The sequence below is a fragment of the Halichoeres trimaculatus genome, unplaced genomic scaffold (assembly GCF_033239565.1).
Source record: "Halichoeres trimaculatus isolate MK-OKI-2021-1 unplaced genomic scaffold, fHalTri1.1 fHalTri1_scaffold_19, whole genome shotgun sequence".
NCBI classification, from domain to species: Eukaryota; Metazoa; Chordata; class Actinopteri; order Labriformes; family Labridae; genus Halichoeres; species Halichoeres trimaculatus.
In genome coordinates, this window is record NW_027437197.1 from 11217569 (window position 1) to 11237636 (window position 20068).

Consider the following 20068-nt stretch of genomic DNA (forward strand, 5'->3'; position numbering starts at 1 on the left):
ACTTTAAAACAACACTGATAACATATCACTCCTGCATTGTGACAATCTACACTCTGCTGGGACCTTGCAGATAGAGCATTTAGACCACATAAACATTCAAACTAAACCTCCATGTAAATATTTTACATATTAAGAAATGCATGTAAGTTTACAAGGTGAATTGATTCATAAATATACTGATCCAGTATGCACTTTTACTGCAGTTTAATCAGTGACTTTATCAAAACTCTTACATTATCCTTTAGAATATAGTTAGATAAGGTAGTTTAACCACTGAAACTTAATCCCTCATTGTTATTCAGGGATACCAAACTAAATCATATTTGTAGCAACGTCATTTTTGTTCAGGACTTTGTGTTTTCTGATTTTCACATATTGACCTGTACAGAGCTCCTTCCCTTCTTCCTTTTATCATATATCTTTGCCTCTGGTTTGACCCCAGGTATTTTATCAGAAGCATTCAAGGCTGTGAAAAGTCTCCAGAAAACACCATAAAGCATTTCAGTAGAGGTGACCCTTTGAACACAAATGATCATTATCAAACCACAGCTGGACTGAAAGTTCAGGTTTGTCAACAGTAGGACTATAAATGGTCAGCCACCACATGCTAGTTCAGTTCCCAACACTTAGACACCATGAGGTTACTGGGGAAGCTTCTTTCTCTGTGTTTGATAGCTGTGTATGGGTGTATGTGCCAGGATCATGATGATCCACAACAGGCAGTTTTTCTTGCAGGTCCGATGACCAGTGAACAAGTGGAAAGTCTGAGAGAAAGACCCTCTGACTGGGTATTATTGGACACATTTGACTGCAGCTCTCCTATCCCTCCAATCTCTAAAGAGTACTTTGAGTACCTCCTGAGCAGAGGGGCGACCCACTTCAAAGTGCCGCTGTCATGGACTCAGCTCCTTCCCACAGGCCTTTCCAGCCAGCCAAAGCAGCCTGTGGTTGCCTGTTATCAGACTCTGCTCAAACAGCTGCTGGAGGTGGGACTGGAGCCTGTTGTCATCCTTCATGGATCCACGGTGCCAGAAAATCTACAAACCAGGTATGGAGGCTGGGAGAGCCAGAAGCTGGTGGAGATGTTTCAGGAGTATGCAGAGTTTGTGTTTGGAGAGTTTGGAGAGCTGGTTAAGTCCTGGGTGACACTGAGCAGCATGGATGAGCTGAGGGAGTCTGATCTGCAAAATGCTCTTGATGCACACATCAGTGTTTACCAGCGCTACCATCAGCTGTTTCCTGAAAGAGGTAGGTGTTTCATGATTTATTGAGCAAAGTCTGAAGATGAGTTGAATAAGTTTTTATGGATTGGAAAGTTGAAGTGCATCTATTCTGAACATAAGACATTTAAAACAATGATAACAGTTGGTCAAGAAAGATTAACAAATATTATTACAAAAAGATAAACCAAAGTACATGGCTGCTTATGTCATTGTTGTTTTATTTTTCATTCATGAGATTCAAATATATATTGATGCATTTACTCAACTCAACCAATACTATTTATTGTAAACCACTGTATTGGTCTCAATTAATTAATTTTAAAACATCTAATTTTGTTTGTTTGTTGGAACAGCTGTGGCAATGTGCATTGCCATGGTGCCTCTATCTGTTCTCCACATGTATCAAAGGTCATGATAAGAGACTAGAGAAAAGCAGGGGAAAAGACAACATGGTTCGTTCACGTAATTGGTAATGAAAGATGTGATATAATATGTAACTGCACATGCCATGTGTTTCAGAAGGAGGAGTATCAGCTGGCTTGAAGGCGAATAAAGCACCAATCATCTGTGATACCAAACTGCTGGTGAGATATACAAGTTGTTTGCTGATAAACATGAGATCGTTTTGCTGAATGGGTAAAGCGATGTGAACAATTTGTGACATATTTTTTTCTTTTTAACTAATATTCTGTCCCATTCCCACTACTCTCACATGTTTCTGTGTTTCAGCAATATTCAGATTTCATCTCCATAAAAATTCAGTATGACTGCACTGCTGGCAAAAGGGTGGCTGATGAACTACAAAATGTTTTGGTTTGTAGAAAATGCCTCAAAAAATGTGCAACAGCCATCAGCTATAGATAATGAAATGTGTAGAGTGAAGACAAAAACAACCACTGCATCTTTGAAATTGTGTACCTGGTGCTTGTGTTGAAGAAGACGAGTCACTGTTATCTTTTCTTGTAGGCAAAGTGTCAAAAAAAACCTATCCTGTTTTATGAGGTGAACATTAAGGACTGCTCTCCTTATCAGTTCCTGTCTGATACAAACATTTTGGAAGGTAATGTTGGCACTTGATCATACAATTTGAGAATTGTTCATCTTCTTAAAGTCTACAGCCAGTCTTCTTCATTTAGTTTCCTTTTCTATATGTAAAACAAATATGGTTTAGTAAAGTGACCATATGCAGTTTCATGTTATCAAAATACTCATTAGTTATACCTCACACAGCAATCACCTTGTAATGACATACAAAGACGATGGTATCACAAATAGAAGGTTTTTAAAAAGTGTAATGACAACATATAGAAAATATCATAAATAACCTCTGTGATTCTTTCCCAGTCCTGACCAATGGACCACAAAGTGTTTTTGGATTGGACATGGTAGATATGCTACAACCAGGTGATGCGGTCCAAAAAAGGTATCCCAGTATAATTTTACCCTCAAGCTTTGTTTTATTCCATCATCATCTCTATCATTTTATTTATACAAGTCAGCAAAATTTTTACTCCAGTATTCCAGCTAACTTTTGTTTTGATGGTCTGGTTTCTTATCTGTCAGAAATGTACACCTAAGTGACGATAGCAGACTCAGACACACTCCTCAAACATCATCATGTTCCATGAGCTACTGCCAAACTTGGAGCAGTTTTGCAACTATGACCTCATCAGAGCGAGACACCTTTCTGAATCATTCTTTCCCTGATGGCTTCCAGTGGGCCACCTCCAGTGAGTCCTTCAAGGTTGAAGGTGGCTGGATGGAGGGTGGAAAGGGGGAGACCATTTGGGACCGTTTTGGTCATGAAAATCAGGCTTTTGAAAATCAAACAGCTGATCTAGCCTGTGACAGTTACAACAAGGTGGATTATGATGTCTACCTCCTGCGAGGTCTTCATGTCAACACCTTCCAGTTCTCCATCTCTTGGGCCAGAATTTTTCCTTCAGGCCACAGAAGCAGTCAGTCAGAAAAAGGGGCTCTCTACTATGACAAGCTGATAAACACTCTGCTGGAGTCCGACATCCAACCTGTTGTCACACTCTACCATTGGGATCTACCCCAGGCACTCCAGGAGTATGGTGGATGGACCAATGCAGCCATTGTTGAAGCCTTTAAGGACTACGCAGACTTCTGCTTCTCCAGGTTTGGAGACAGGGTCAAGACCTGGAACACTTTCAGTAGTCCTTGGGTGGTGAGTCATGCTGGGTATGGCACTGGTGAGCATCCTCCTGGAGTCAAGGACTATGTGGTTGCCTCCTATCAGGTAAGAGCAAATGCTTACAGTAGTGAGCAAATACACTCAATGGTTGTCAGCCTGTAGCTAAGTGTGTTTTTGGCTTCACAGGTCACACATAACATCCTCAAGTCCCATGCGGAGGCCTGGCATGTCTACAATGACAATTACAGGAAGACACAAGGTGGGAAAGTAGGCATTGCATTGAACTCTGACTGGGCTGAACCCACAGACCCTTCCAGACCTGAAGATGTAGCAGCTGCAGATCGCTACCTCCAGTTCATGCTAGGCTGGTTTGCACATCCCATATTTGTAAATGGCGATTATCCTAAAACACTGAAGACCCAGATTGAGCAGAAAAGAAAAGAGTGTCCCCTGTCTGAACCGGCAAGACTTCCAGTTTTCACAGCGGAAGAGAGCAAGAGGATACATGGAACAGCAGACTTTTTTGGATTAAACCACTACACATCCCGGCTGGTCAACGACAGTGATGGGGGCTGTAACCCTGGTCCTCATGGGGTAGGTGACTTCAAGGCACATGTAGACCCTTCCTGGTTCTCAACCGCGTCTGATTGGATCTTTTCTGCACCCTGGGGACTTAGAAGACTATTGAAGTACATCTCAGTGGAGTACTTACAAGTCACCAAAGTGCCTGTCCACATAAGTGGGAATGGTATGCCAACTGAGTATGAGGGGGACACCATCAATGACACCCATCGAGTAGAGTACATGAAGAGCTACATCAATGAGGCCTTGAAAGGTAGCCTATGAACAGAAGCTCCTTGTGCAAATACATCTGTAAAGGAAAATTAAAACTTTGCTATTTTTTACATACTTTTTTTCTGTGTTGAGTTTCCACCCTGAAATAAATCATTTATTTTAACTTCCTAATTGAAGAAATAACCATATTTGTGTAATGCTGTTAAATAGCTGACTTTCTTCTCTTCCCAGCTATACATTACGATGGAGTTAATGTACAACGGTTTACCATCCAGTCACTAATGGATGGCTTTGAGGGTCCACAAGGCTACAGTCAGCGCTTTGGGTTGCATCACGTTGACTTTGAGCTTGCTGATAGACCCAGGACTCCAAGACAATCTGCCTACTTCTATGCCAAAGTCATTAAGGAAAATGGCTTTGCTTCCAACAAGCAGCTAGTTTATATGCCAAGAGTGAAAAATATTGAACCTAAACAAAGATCTTCATTACCCCCATCAACTGTCCCATCTCAAGCCAAGACAGTTTGGCGCAAATTCTCAGGCCAAACTGATTTTCAGAGAAAACTCTATCACTATGGCACGTTTCCTGATGGCTTCCACTGGGGGGTATCATCCTCAGCTTACCAAATTGAAGGGGGCTGGAATGCTGATGGGAAAGGGCCCAGTGTCTGGGATACATTCACCCACAAACCTGGCAGTATTCCGGGGAATCTGAATGGAGATGTTGCCTGCGACAGCTACAACAGACTTGATGAAGACCTCTACATGCTACGAGCTCTCAGGACAAAGTCGTACAGATTCTCCTTGTCCTGGTCCAGGATCTTTCCTGATGGTCGACATTCCTCCCTGAACCACAAAGGTGTTGACTATTACAACAGACTCATCGATGGCCTCTTGGCATATAACATCACTCCCATGGTGACACTTTACCACTGGGACCTTCCGCAAGCTTTAGAAACTCTTGGTGGTTGGGAAAATGTAGCCATGATAGACATTTTCAATGACTTCTGTGACTTTTGTTTTGCCACATTTGGTGACAGAGTCAAATTCTGGATGACCTTCAACCAGCCTCAAACAATTGCATGGTCAGGATACGGACTTGGACAGATCCCACCAAATGTTAAGAAACCAGGAACTGCTCCCTACACAGTTGCCCACAATCTAATAAAAGCACACGCCAAGGCCTACCACACATATGATGACAAGTACCGCAAGACCCAAGGAGGTCTTGTATCCATCGCCCTCAATGCAGACTGGGTGGAACCCGTTGATGTAAATGTTCCCAGAGAAGTGGTAGCTGCCGACCGTGCTCTGCAGTTCCAGCTGGGCTGGTTTGCACACCCCATTTTCAAGAATGGTGACTATCCAGATGCAATGAAGTGGCAAGTTGGAAACAAAAGTGAACTCCAAGGTCTACCAGAGACAAGACTTCCCTCCTTTACTGAAGAAGAAAAGAGCTTCATCAAGGGAACTGCTGACATGTTCTGTGTTAATCACTACACTACAAAGATTGCAAGTCACGCCACATTGAGGCTGTCCCCTCAATCCTATGTATATGACCAAGACTTGACAGAAGAAGAGGAAGGTGATTCACCTACAACTGCAATAAGCAAACAGAGAGCTGTAGCATGGGGCCTGAGGAGACTTCTTAACTGGATCAAGGAGGAGTATGGAGATCCAGAGATTTACGTCACAGAAAATGGAGTGGCTACAGACAGCAAGACCACAGTAGATGACATAGACAGAGTATTTTACTACAAAACCTATGTTGATGAGGCTTTGAAAGGTGAGTCATAATTTCAGTTGCAATGGCTCCACAAAATATAGTTTGTCTTTTTATGCTGGAAAAAACAATCCTGATGAACTTGACAATTTGGTCATGTCATGGAAGCTGATGACCAAACAACAAATGTGAGCTTTAGCACTCTGATTATGCTTTTGCAATATTAATTTGTTTTCCACAGCTCATAATCTTGATGGTGTGAAGGTGAAGGGATACTTAGCTACATCTCTCATGGATTCCTTTGAGTGGACCAATGGATATAAGGTTGGATTTGGATTGCACCATGTTGACTTTACAAGCCCAAACCGTCCAAGGACACCCAAACGCTCTGCCCATTATTATTACCAAGTCATGAAAGACAATGGCTTCCCTTTACCGGATGATGAAAGGACACTTTATGGGGAATTCCCCACATATTTCAACTGGAGTACTGCCAGTGCCTCCTATCAGGTAATTAACATTTTAGCCTTATACACATGGTTTTCCCTCACATAAGTGATGCACTGGCTTTTTGGAAGATCTGAAAGAGAAAGTCTGGAAATGACTGCCATGTTATTTACACAGAATGAATTAGCCTACAGTATTACCTTTGACTTTTTTATTAATTTTTTTTTTTCTACTTTTAGATTGAAGGGAGCTGGAGAGCTGACGGAAAAGGACTTAGTATCTGGGACAAGTTTGCCCACACTCCACTGAGAGTAGACAATAGTTACAATGGGGATATTGCTTGTGATAGCTACAATAAGATCAACGAGGATGTGGCAGTGCTGAAAAAACTGAAGGTGACTCACTATCGCTTCTCCGTATCCTGGCCAAGAGTGCTTCCTGATGGCACCAACAGCTACATCAATGAGGCTGGACTGAACTACTACCAGAGGTTGCTGGATGCTTTGGAAGCAGCTCATATTGAGCCTCAGGTTGGTAGAGATGGTGTATGAACAAAATAACCAAGTACAATGTCAGATGTACAATATCAGCTTCTTGTGGCAGTGTAAAATCAATGACTGGCTGTGCAAGAAAATTACCCGCAGTAAGAATGTGAAGTTCTATGGTATAAATGTCCTTTCTCCTTTTTCTCAGATTACCCTGTACCACTGGGATCTCCCACTGGCTCTGCAGAGAGTTGGGGGCTGGGAGAATGAAACCATTGTCCAGAGATTTAAGGAATATGCAGAAGTTTTGTTCAGTCGATTAGGGGACAGAGTGAAGTTCTGGATCACATTGAATGAGCCGTACATTGTGGCCAACCTTGGCTATGGATATGGCACATTTGCTCCAGGTGATCAGTCTTTTAAGTTGAATTTTGGTCTTTGAACTGAAATATGAAAATGACAAAAATGTTTGCTCCTATTTTTCTTCAGGTATTTTTGGTAAGCAGTATATTGCAGCTCATAACTTGATCAAGGCCCATGCTGAGGCCTGGCATCTCTACAATGACAAGTACCGGGCAACACAGGGTGGTCTCATCTCCATCACCATCAACTCTGACTGGGCGGAGCCAAAGAATCCTTATAAGCAGGAGGATGTTGATGCAGCTAGACGCTACTTACAGGTACAACTATATGTTGACACTAAAGAAAGTCTTGTATTTTTTTTTCACTCTTTCACTCACTGCAGCTAGATGGTTTGGATGCTGAACCTAATAGAACCTGAAGTACTGTTAACTTAAGTGTACTAAAATTCTTTGATCATTTTTCTTTGCAGTTTTTCATTGGCTGGTTTGCACATCCAATCTTCAATGGGGATTACCCAGATATAATGAAAAGAATCATTTGTGAAAGAAGCCTCAGTGCAGGTCTTCCCAAATCAAGGTAACATTTTTCAACTCCACCTTCAGCAGAGAAATAATATAACCTTTACATAACAGTTTAATATTCAAGAACTTAGGGGTCTTAAGTGAAAGCCTTTGAATGTAAATTAAAGAGCTGTTGCTTTCTTACACAGGCTTCCTGAGTTCACTCCTGCTGAAATCCAGAGGATCAAAGGAACTCATGATTACTTTGGCTTCAACCATTACACCACAGTACTGTCGTACCCTGTTGATTTAGGAAAGCAGCAGGATTATGAAGGTGACAGGTCAGTGAAAAGTGAAAAAACTGACACCCAGTTCACAAGCTGCAGAAGAAGTGACATAGTAAGGAATTGAAACAACAGATTAATGCCTTACTTTGTTCCTTTCTGAATCAGAGGAACTGGCAACACATACGACCGTACCTGGATCGGATCCGGCTCTTTCTGGCTCAAGATCACCCCATTTGGGTTTAGGAAAATCCTTAAGTTTATCATGGATGAGTATGGAAACCCACCTGTCTATGTGACAGAAAATGGGGTCTCAGAGCGAGGAAAGGTTGATTTGAATGATCTCCACAGAAAGCATTACTATGAAAACTACATTAACCAGGCTCTGAAAGGTATGATATAGATTGTTTTTATCATTATTTAATAAATGTAAATTTCATGCTTTGACTTATTTTCATTTATCTTAACTTATATTTTAATGTACAGTGTATAAAGGCCTAAATTCATTCTGAACAGTCGTGTACTCGAGTCAGCTTCTAAAAAGGTGTCCCTGTTTGTCTTTCAGCCCAAGTTCTTGATGGAGTTGACCTCAGAGGGTACACAGCTTGGTCATTAATGGACAACTTTGAGTGGGCAGCCGGCTACTCAGAGCGCTTTGGACTTTTTTACGTGAACCGCTCTGACCCAACCCTTCCTCGCATCCCAAAAAACTCAGCGTCTCGCTACGCCTCCATCATCGCCTGTAATGGTTTTCCGGACCCTGCCCTTGGGCCCCATGAGTGTCTCAACCCTGAACCTGAAGGTAAAGCAACAGTGAGCCTTCCTAGTTAAAATCAGTGAGTTGATGTCAAAGTTTAGTAGGGAATCCCTGCATTTACTTTAAGTATGAAGTACAAGTACCACTCTCGATATCAGGTTGAGGTTGAGATTGATAAATATCTGATTTTGTCTTGTGTTTTGTCCCTCTCTTTGAATAGCTACAGATGCCCCAACTGTGCCTCCACAAACCACATATGAGACAGGTCTACCTACAACTGCTCCCACAACCACCCCTGTTCTGCCAGTAAACAAGGTGGATTTCCTGGGTTTGGAGCTCTCATCAGATGATGCTGAAGTTGCACTTAATATCCTCTTTGCATTCTTATTTGTGAGCATATTTGCCTGTGTTGTTGTTATATTTGGGCTCATGAAAACAAGGAAGAAGTCAAAGAAAACTTCTGTATCATCTGTGAAGATGGAGAGACTATGAGGTGAATTTGAAAGGAGGTAAAATCTTGATAATCAGTCAGGATTTTGGCAGCTTTCTTGGGTCTACAAGACATTTAAACTCTATCAAACCAGTACACAATTTTTCCTTTAGTCCATGGCTTCAGTTAAGAACAAATTAAAAAGAAGGCTTTTAAACAACCATGGTTCAGTTTTGAGAAAATTTAACATTAAATTTTGTCTGAGTTATCAAGCAACTACTGCGGCTACAGGAATATTTAACTCCTTCTGTGACTCTTAGTAGTAACAATGTATTATAATGAAACTGCACTGTGATAAAACCTAATAAATTGCATCTTCTATTCTGAAATGGTTGTGATGAGTGTCATTTTAAAATTAAGGGATGTAGGAAAGTGAAACATCTTTGTTTGAGGACTCAACAAGACATTAACATCACAGCACTTCTGTCTGTGTCCAGTCTCTAGTTGTGTGCCTTCAGTTCTCAAAAGAGATGTGGAGCTTTTTCCTTCCCAATGCTTTTACCAGTGTTACAAAATGAGACAGCCAAGCACAGAAATCAAGTTTTTCTTTATGATAGCTGGCACAGTTAACTCTGTTCATGGAGACAACTGACACCAAGCTTTCCTAGAAATTCTTGATAAGACAAAGTCACCTTATAAAGCCAGTGATAAATCTAATTTCCTTGAAACATGTCATCGGTAAATTACACAATACAAGAACTGTAGAGTTGACACAACTTAATCCTACCTCACATCAGTCTCTGTCCTAAGATCATCCTGTATGGTTTATTATCAACCATGGTGCAGGATTACATTATTGAACTTTTTAGGCAGATGCTGCCACTTGTGCCAAGTTTCTTGACAAAGACTTGACAAATGGGGGATTATCGTTATCATGCATCACATATCCTTTTGACCTTAGAGGTCACCATCACTTCAACCACTGGAGGGATGAACCAGGGAGTGTTTTAGTCAAGAATCCGAGGCCAAACAAAAACACTTCAACACACTATACCTCTACGCTATCTAGGTGATAGAATAATGTTTGTAAACACAATACTTGATCAAAAATATGAAGCAGATTCTCTGTTGGGGTTTTTTCTCTCAAACAGATGTCTTGGATTTAAAGTCTAAATAATTTTAATATGGCCTGATCAAGATATCCTGAATATTTAATGGGGACAGCTTTCTGACTTTTTTAAGCCAGCTCACCATGTGCTGCTGTCACAGTCAGCAGGGGGCAGCACACACTGAGTTGCAACAAGACCTAGGACTAAATCCTGTTGTCAATCAAACACTTGTAAACAATGTTTTCACCTTAATCACCATCCAACATCCACACAGCCCTACATATTACGTAAATTTATAACCACACTGATAACATATGACTCCTGCATTGCGACAATCTCTACTCTGCTGGGACCTTGCAGATAGAGCATTTAGACCACATAAACATTCAAACTAAACCTCCATGAAAATATTTTACATATTAAAAAACCACGTGTCAATGTCCAAAGTGACATTATCCTTCTAATATGGGTAAATGTGGTGAGCAGATGTAAGATAACTTTTTGACATTAACAAATATATGATGTATAAGAAAACTGCAGTTTAATCAGTGATTTCAACAGAATTCTTGCAGTATCCTCTGAAATATAGTTAGATAAGGTAGTTTATCCAAAGAAACTTAATCCCTCATCTTTATTCAGGGATACAAAACTAAACCCCTCTTTCTTTCTCTCTATGTTTCTTTCTTTGTTTCTTTCTTTCTTTCTTTCCATTTTTTCTTTCTTTCCTTTTCATAAATCTTTGCTTTGGGTGTATCCAGGTATTTTATCAGGAGCATTCAAGTCTGTGGCAAGTATCCAGAAAACACCATAAAGCATTTCAGTAGAGGTGACCCTTCGTACAGTGATGATTGTTATGAAACCTCAACTGGACTGAAGGTTCAGGTTTGTCAACAGAAGGACTATAAAACGTCAGACACCACATGCTAGTTCAGTTCCCAACACTCAGACATCATGAGGTTACTGGGGAAGCTTCTTTCTCTGTGTTTGCTAGCTGTGTTTGGGTGCATGTGCCAGGATCATGATGATCCACAACAGGCAGTTTTTCTTGCAGGTCCTATGACCAGTGAACAAGTGGAAAGTCTGAGAGAAAAACCCTCTGACTGGGTATTATTGGACACATTTGACTGCAGCTCTCCCATCCCTCCAGGCTCTAAAGAGTACTTTGAGTACCTCCTGAGCAGAGGGGTGACCCACTTCAAAGTGCCACTGTCATGGACTCAGCTCCTTCCCACAGGCCTTTCCAGCCAGCCAAAGCAGCCTGTGGTTGCCTGTTATCAGACTCTGCTCAAACAGCTGCTGGAGGTGGGACTGGAGCCTGTTGTCATCCTTCATGGATCCACGGTGCCAGAAGATCTTAGATCCAGGTATGGAGGCTGGGAGAGCCAGAAGCTGGTGGAGACGTTTCAGCAGTATGCAGAGTTTGTGTTTGGAGAGTTTGGAGAGCTGGTTAAGTCCTGGGTGACACTGAGCAGCATGGATGAGCTGAGGGAGTCTGATCTGCAAAATGCTCTTGATGCACACATCAGTGTTTACCAGCGCTACCATCAGCTGTTTCCTGAAAGAGGTAGGTGTTTAATGCTTTACTGAATAATGTCTCGAGGTGAATTAAACATATTCTGTATAGAATGTAAAACTTGAAGTGCCTGTATACAGAAAAAAGCTGTTTTTGAATAATAAGTTGAGAATGATCAATGAATGACAGAAAAAAGATGAGGCAAAGTTTTTTCTTCTTCTTTATAGTCATGGTGTTTTAAAAAAATGTTTATGCATTTACCCAACTCGACCAATACTATTTATTGTAAACCACTGTATTAGTTTCACTGAATTAATTTTAAAACATCTAATTTTGTTTGTTTGTGGGAACAGCTGTGGCAATGTGCATTGTCATGGTGCCTCTATCTGTTCTCCACATGTACCAAAGGTCATGATAAGAGACTAGAGAAAAGCAGGGGAAAAGATAACACGGTTTATTCACGTAATTGGTAATGAAAGATGTGATATAATATGTAATTGCACATGCCATGTGTTTTAGAAGGAGGAGTATCAGCTGGCTTGAAGGCGAATAAAGCACCAATCATCTGTGATACCAAACTGCTGGTGAGATATGCAAGTTGTTTGCTGATAAACATGAGAATGTTTTGCTGAATAGGTAAAGCAATAGGTAAAGCGATGTGAACAATTTATAACAATTTCTTTCTTTTTTTTTTTTTCTTTTTTACTAATATTCTATCACATTCACACTACTCCCACGTGTTTCTGTGTTTCAGCAATATTCAGATTTCATCTCCATAAAAATTCAGTATGACTGCACTGCTGGAAGAAGGGTGGCTGATGAACTACAAAATGTTTTGGTATGTAGAAAATGGCTCAAAAAATGTGCAACAGCCATCAGCTATAGATAATGAAATGTGTAGAGTGAAGACAAAAACAACCACTGCATCTTTGAAGTTCTGTTCCTGGTGCTTGTTTTGAACAAGACGAGTCACTGTTATCTTTTATTGTAGGCAAAGTGTCAAAGAAAACCTATCCTGTTTTATGAGGTGAGCATTAAGGACTGCTCTCCTTATCAGTTCCTGTCTGATACAAACATTTTGGAAGGTAATGTTGGCACTTGATCATACAGAATTGAGAATTGTTCATCTTCTTAATGTCTACAGCCAGTCTTCTTCATTTAGTTTCCTTTTCTAAATGTAAAACAAATATGGTTTAGTAAAGTGACCATATGCAGGTTCATGTTATCAAAATACTCATTAGTTATACCTCACACAGCAATCACCTTGTAATTACATACAAAGACAATGGTATCACAAATAGAAGGTTTTTAAAAAGTGTAATGACAACATATAGAAAATATCATAAATAACCTCTGTGATTCTTTCCCAGTCCTGACCAATGGACCACAAAGTGTTTTTGGATTGGACATGCTAGATATGCTACGATCAGGTGATGCAGTCCAAAAAAGGTATCCCAGTATAATTTCACCCTCAAGCTTTGTTTTATCCTATTCTATCTTTTTTACTGATGAATGTAAGCAAACTTTTTACTTCAGTGTCCCAGCTAACTTTTGTTGTCATGGTCTGATTTCTTATCTGTCAGACATGTACACCAAAGTGACGATAGCAAACTCAGACACACTCCTCAAACATCATCATGTTCCATGAGCTACTGCCAAACTTGGAGCATTTTTGCAACTATGACCTCATCAGAGCGAGACACCTTTCTGAATCATTCTTTCCCTGATGGCTTCCAGTGGGCCACCTCCAGTGAGTCTTTCAAGGTTGAAGGTGGCTGGATGGAGGGTGGAAAGGGGGAGACCATTTGGGACCGTTTTGGTCATGAAAATAAGGCTTTTGAAAATCAAACAGCTGATCTAGCCTGTGACAGTTACAACAAGGTGGATTATGATGTCTACCTCCTGCGAGGTCTCCATGTCAACACCTACCAGTTCTCCATCTCTTGGGCCAGAATTTTCCCCTCAGGCCACAGAAGCAGTCAGTCAGAAAAAGGGGCCCTCTACTATGACAAGCTGATAAACACTCTGCTGGAGTCCGACATCCAACCTGTTGTCACACTCTACCATTGGGATCTACCCCAGGCACTCCAGGAGTATGGTGGATGGACCAATGCAGCCATTGTTGAAGCCTTTAAGGACTTTGCAGACTTTTGCTTCTCCAGGTTTGGAGACAGGGTCAAGACCTGGAACACTTTCAGTAGTCCGTGGGTGGTGAGTCATGCTGGGTATGGCACTGGTGAACATCCTCCTGGAGTCAAGGACTATGTGGTTGCCTCCTATCAGGTAAGAGCAAATGCTTACAGTAGTAAGCACATAAACTCAATGGTTGTCAGCCTGTAGCTAAGTGTGTTTTTGGCTTCACAGGTCACACATAACATCCTCAAGTCCCATGCGGAGGCCTGGCATGTCTACAATGACAAATACAGGAAGACACAAGGTGGGAAAGTAGGCATTGCATTGAACTCTGACTGGGCTGAACCCACAGACCCTTCCAGACCTGAAGATGTAGCAGCTGCAGATCGCTACCTCCAGTTCATGCTAGGCTGGTTTGCACATCCCATATTTGTGAATGGAGATTATCCTACAACACTTAAGACCCAGATTGAGCAAAAAAGAAATGAGTGTCCTTTGTCTGAGCCTGCAAGTCTTCCAGTTTTCACAGGGGAAGAGAGCAAGAGGATACATGGAACAGCAGACTTTTTTGGATTAAACCACTACACATCCCGGCTGGTCAACGACAGTGATGGGGGCTGTAACCCTGGTCCTCATGGGGTGGGTGACTTCAAGGCACATGTAGACCCTTCCTGGTCTTCAACTGCGTCTGATTGGATCTTTTTTGCACCCTGGGGACTTAGAAGGCTCTTGAAGTACATCTCAGTGGAGTACTTACAAGCCACCAAAGTGCCTATCTACATAAGTGGGAATGGTATGCCAACTGAGTATGAGGGGGACACCATCAATGACACCCATCGAGTAGAGTACATGAAGAGCTACATCAACGAGGCCTTGAAAGGTAGCCTATGAACAGGAGCTCCTTGTGCAAATACATCTGTGAAAGTAAAATTAAAACTTTGCCATTTTTTACATACTTTTTTTTTGAGTTTCCACCCTGAGATAAATAATTTATTTTAACTTCTTAATTGAAGAAATAACCATATTTGTGAAATGCTGTTAAATAGCTGACTTTCTTCTCTTCACAGCTATACATTACGATGGAGTTAATGTACAACGGTTTACCATCCAGTCACTAATGGATGGCTTTGAGGGTCCACAGGGCTACAGTCAGCGCTTTGGGTTGCATCACGTTGACTTTGAGCTTGCTGATAGACCCAGGACTCCAAGACAATCTGCCTTCTTCTATGCCAAAGTCATTGAGGAAAATGGCTTTGCCTCCAACAAGGAGCTAGTTCATACGCCAAGAGTGAAAGATATTGAACCTAGACAAAGATCTTCATTATCCCCGTCTACCGTTCCATCTCAAGCCAAGACAGTTTGGCGCAAATTCTCAGGCCAAACTGATTTTCAGAGAAAACTCTATCACTATGGCACGTTTCCTGATGGCTTCCACTGGGGGGTATCATCCTCAGCTTACCAAATTGAAGGGGGCTGGAATGCTGATGGGAAAGGGCCCAGCGTTTGGGATACATTCACCCACAAACCTGGCAGTATTCCGGGGAATCCTAATGGAGATGTTGCCTGCGACAGCTACAACAGACTTGATGAAGACCTCTACATGCTAAGAGCTCTCAGGACGAAGTCGTACAGATTCTCCTTGTCCTGGTCCAGGATCTTTCCTGATGGTCGCCGCTCCTCCCTGAACCACAAAGGTGTTGACTATTACAACAGACTCATCGATGGCCTCTTGGCATATAACATCACTCCCATGGTGACACTTTACCACTGGGACCTTCCGCAAGCTTTAGAAACTCTTGGTGGTTGGGAAAATGTAGCCATGATAGACATTTTCAATGACTTCTGTGACTTTTGTTTTGCCACATTTGGTGACAGAGTCAAATTTTGGATGACCTTCAACCAGCCTCAAACAATTGCATGGTCAGGATACGGACTTGGACAGATCCCACCAAATGTTAAGAAACCAGGAACTGCTCCCTACACAGTTGCCCACAATCTAATAAAAGCACACGCCAAGGCCTACCACACATATAATGACAAGTACCGCAAGACCCAAGGAGGTCTTGTATCCATCGCCCTCAATGCAGACTGGGTGGAACCCGTTGATGTAAATGTTCCCAGAGAAGTGGTAGCTGCCGACCGTGCTCTGCAGTTCCAGCTGGGCTGGTTTGCACACCCCATTTTCAAGAATGGTGACTATCCTGATGCAATGAAGTGGCAGGTTGGAAACAAAAGTGAACTCCAAGGTCTACCAGAGACAAGACTTCCCTCCTTTACTGAAGAAGAAAAGAGCCTCATCAAGGGAACTGCTGACATGTTCTGTGTTAATCACTATACTACAAAGATTGCAAGTCACGCCACATTGAGGCTGTCCCCTCAATCCTATGTATATGACCAAGACTTGACAGAAGAAGAGGAAGGTGATTCACCTACAACTGCAATAAGCAAACAGAGAGCTGTAGCATGGGGCCTAAGGAGACTTCTTAACTGGATCAAGGAGGAGTATGGAGATCCAGAGATTTACGTCACAGAGAATGGAGTGGCCACAGACAGCATGATCACAGTAGATGACACAGACAGAGTATTTTACTACAAAACCTATGTTGATGAGGCTTTGAAAGGTGAGTCATAATATCAGTTGCAATGGCCTTACAAAATACGGATTTTTTTTTTTCCTTTAAAGCTGGAAAAACAATCTTGTTGGACTTAGAATTTGGTCATGTCATGGAAGCTGATGACCTAACAACAAATGTGAACTTTAGCACTCTGATTATGCTTTTACAATATTAATTTGTTTTCCACAGCTCATAATCTTGATGGTGTGAGGGTGAAGGGATACATAGCTACATCTCTAATGGATTCCTTTGAGTGGACCAATGGATATAAGGTTGGATTTGGATTGCACCATGTTGACTTTACGAGCCCAAACCGTCCAAGGACACCCAAACGCTCTGCCCATTATTATTACCAAGTCATGAAAGACAATGGCTTCCCTTTACCGGATGATGAAAGGACACTTTATGGGGAATTCCCCACACATTTCAACTGGAGTACTGCCAGTGCCGCCTATCAGGTAATTAACATTTTAGCCTTATACACAAGTTTTTCCCTCACATAAGTCATGCACCAGCTTCGTTAATCATGTGGAAATGACAGCCAAGTTATGTAAAGGTTAACCCAAAGTATTACCTTTGCCTTGTTTAAAAGTAAATATTTTTCCCTTTTTAGATTGAAGGGAGCTGGAGAGCTGATAGAAAAGGACTTAGTATCTGGGATGTGTTTGCCCACACTCCACTTAAAGTGGACAACAGTGACACCGGTGATATTGCTTGTGATAGCTACAATAAGATCGACGAGGATGTGGCAGTGCTGAAAAAACTGAAGGTGACTCACTATCGCCTCTCCGTATCCTGGCCAAGAGTGCTTCCTGATGGCACCAACAGCTACATCAATGAGGCTGGACTGAACTACTACCAGAGGTTGCTGGATGCTTTGGAAGCAGCTCATATTGAGCCTCAGGTTGGTAGAGATGCTGTATGAACAAAAATAACCAAATGTAACTCTAAGTTGTACAATGTCAGCTTCTTGTGGCAAACTCAATGACTGCCCATGCAAGAAAATGATCTGCAGTAACAGTGTGTAGTACTTTGATCAAAATGTCCTCTTTCCTTTTTTTCAGATTACCCTGTACCACTGGGATCTCCCGCAGGCTCTGCAGAGAGTTGGGGGCTGGGAGAATGAAACCATCGTCCAGAGATTTAGGGAATATGCAGAAGTTTTGTTTAGTCGATTAGGGGACAGAGTGAAGTTCTGGATCACATTGAATGAGCCCTACATTGTGGCCAACCTTGGCTATGGATATGGCTCCTTTGCTCCAGGTGATCCATTATGTGTCCGCTGAGCTGAATCTCGGTGTTTGAACTGAAATATGGTAATAACAGAAATGTTTGCCCTTATTTTTCTTCAGGCATTGTCGGTAAGCAGTATATTGCCGCTCATAACCTAATTAAGGCCCATGCTGAGGCTTGGCACCTCTACAATGACAAGTACCGGGCAAAACAGGGTGGTCTCATCTCCATCACTGTCAACTCTGACTGGGCGGAGCCAAAGAATCCTTATAAGCAGGAGGATGTTGATGCAGCCATACGCTACTTACAGGTACAAATATATGTTGACATTCATTAAATTCTTGTTTTTAATCCCTTTATTTACACTCACTCTTACTGAGAGGATGAATGAAACAATGAGCAACTAGAAAGTCCAGAACTGCAGCCGCTAAAATGTGAAGTACTGTTTACTTAAGACCATCTGTTATCTGGATAGTACCCCAAGTATCGGGTACCAATATAATGACAATTCTTTGATCATTTTTCTTTGCAGTTTTTCATTGGCTGGTTTGCACATCCAATCTTCAATGGGGATTACCCTGATATGATGAAAAGAATCATTCGTGAAAGAAGCCTGAGTGCAGGTCTTCTGAAATCAAGGTAATATATAATTGTTTTTGGCACCATCTTTAGCACAGAAATAATATAACCTTTATGTAGCAGTTTACTAGCCAGAAACTTAAGGGGTCTAAATTGAAAGCCTTTAAATCTAAATCGAAGAACTGTTGCTTTCTTGCACAGGCTTCCTGAGTTTACTCCTGCTGAAATCCAGAGGATCAAAGGAACTCATGATTACTTTGGCCTCAACCATTACACCTCAGTTCTGTTGTACCCTGTTGATTTAGGAAATCAACAGGATTATGAAGGCGACAGGTGAGTGGAATGTGAAAAAACTGACACCCAGTACACAAGCTGCAGAAGAGGAGGAATCATAATCAATACTTTGTTGATGTCTGATTCAGGGGTATTGGCGTCACCCATGACCGTACCTGGATTGGATCCGGCTCTTCCTGGCTCAAGATCACCCCATTTGGGTTTAGGAAACTCCTCAAGTTTATCAAGGACGAGTATGGAAACCCACCTGTCTATGTGACAGAAAATGGGGTCTCAGAACGAGGAGAAGTTGATTTGAATGATATCCACAGAAAGCATTACTATGAAAACTACATTAATCAGGCTCTGAAAGGTACAATGCAAATTATTATTTAATCAATGGTAATTTCATGCCTTGTCTTATTTTATCTTATCTTAACATTTATTTAATGTACAGTGTATAACAGCCTAAATTAGAACCAAACTTTTGTCTACTTGAGTCAGCTTTTAAAGAAGTGTCCCTGCTTGTCTTTCAGCCCAAGTTCTTGATGGAGTCGACCTCAGAGGGTACACAGCTTGGTCATTAATGGACAACCTTGAGTGGGCTATGGGCTACTCAGAGCGTTTTGGACTTTTTTTTGTTAACCGCTCTGACCCAACTCTTCCTCGCATCCCAAAAAACTCAGTGTCTCGCTACATCTCCATCATCAACTGCAATGGTTTCCCAGACCCTGCCCTTGGGCCCCATGAGTGTCTCAACCCTGAACCTGAAGGTAAAGCAACAGTGAGCCTTCCTAGTTAAAATCAGTGAGTTGATGTCAAAGTTTAGTAGGGAATACCTACATTTACTTTAAGTATGAAGTACAAGTACCACTCTCGATATCAGATTTGAGGTTAAGATTGATAAATATCTGATTTTGTCTTGTGTTTTTTCCCTCTCTTTGAACAGCCACAGATGCTCCAACTGTGCTTCCACAAACCACGCATGAGAAAAGTTTACCTACAACTGCTCCCACAACCACCCCTGTTCTGCCAGTAAACAAGGTGGATTTCCTGGGTCTGGAGCTCTCATCAGGTGATGCTGAAGTTGCACTTAATATCCTCTTTGCATTCTTATTTGTTAGCATATTTGCCTGTGTTGTTGTTATATTTGGGCTCATGAAAACAAGGAAGAAGTTAAAGAAAACTTCTGTATCATCTGTGAAGATGGAGAAATTATGAGGAGAATTTGAAAGGAGGTAAAATCTTGATAATCAGCCAGGTGTTTGGCAGCTTTCTTGGATTTTTGAATAATTTGAAACTTTTTTTTCCCTTCAGTCTATGGCTACAATTAGGAACAAATAAGAAACAGGCTTTTAACAATCTTAATTCAGTTTTGGGAAAACTTAACTTTAAATTTTGTCTGATTTATTGAGAAGCTATTGCAGCTACTGAGATAATTAACTGTTG

The 20068-nt window shown here is 41.5% G+C and overlaps 1 protein-coding gene across 1 annotated transcript; it reads left to right on the forward strand.

Annotated features, from left to right (window-relative positions):
- Positions 1-740: 740 nt before the first annotated feature.
- On the forward strand, positions 741-19840 carry LOC141808651 (uncharacterized). Its single transcript, XM_074695325.1, has 28 exons — positions 741-1248; positions 2568-2646; positions 2787-3486; positions 3568-4216; positions 4408-5961; positions 6140-6408; positions 6585-6875; positions 7039-7237; positions 7320-7510; positions 7663-7769; positions 7903-8034; positions 8146-8369; positions 8543-8803; positions 9000-9196; positions 11288-11837; positions 13157-13235; positions 13370-14069; positions 14151-14799; positions 14987-16540; positions 16724-16992; positions 17148-17438; positions 17599-17797; positions 17887-18077; positions 18300-18406; positions 18548-18679; positions 18769-18992; positions 19156-19416; positions 19656-19840. The coding sequence occupies exons 1-28, from the start codon at positions 741-743 to the stop codon at positions 19838-19840; spliced, it is 10752 nt and encodes a 3583-aa protein (XP_074551426.1).
- Positions 19841-20068: the final 228 nt, after the last annotated feature.

What these genes read in the sequence shown, in the direction of transcription:
- LOC141808651 (XM_074695325.1), top strand. Translation starts at nt 741, where the DNA reads ATGACCAGTGAACAAGTGGAAAGTCTGAGAGAAAGACCCTCTGACTGG. An exon ending in AGCAACAGTGAGCCTTCCTA is followed by an intron (nt 8,804 to 8,999) that starts GTTAAAATCAGT and finishes CATATGAGACAG; the next exon opens with GTCTACCTACAACTGCTCCC. An exon ending in ATATGGCTCCTTTGCTCCAG is followed by an intron (nt 17,798 to 17,886) that starts GTGATCCATTAT and finishes ATTTTTCTTCAG; the next exon opens with GCATTGTCGGTAAGCAGTAT.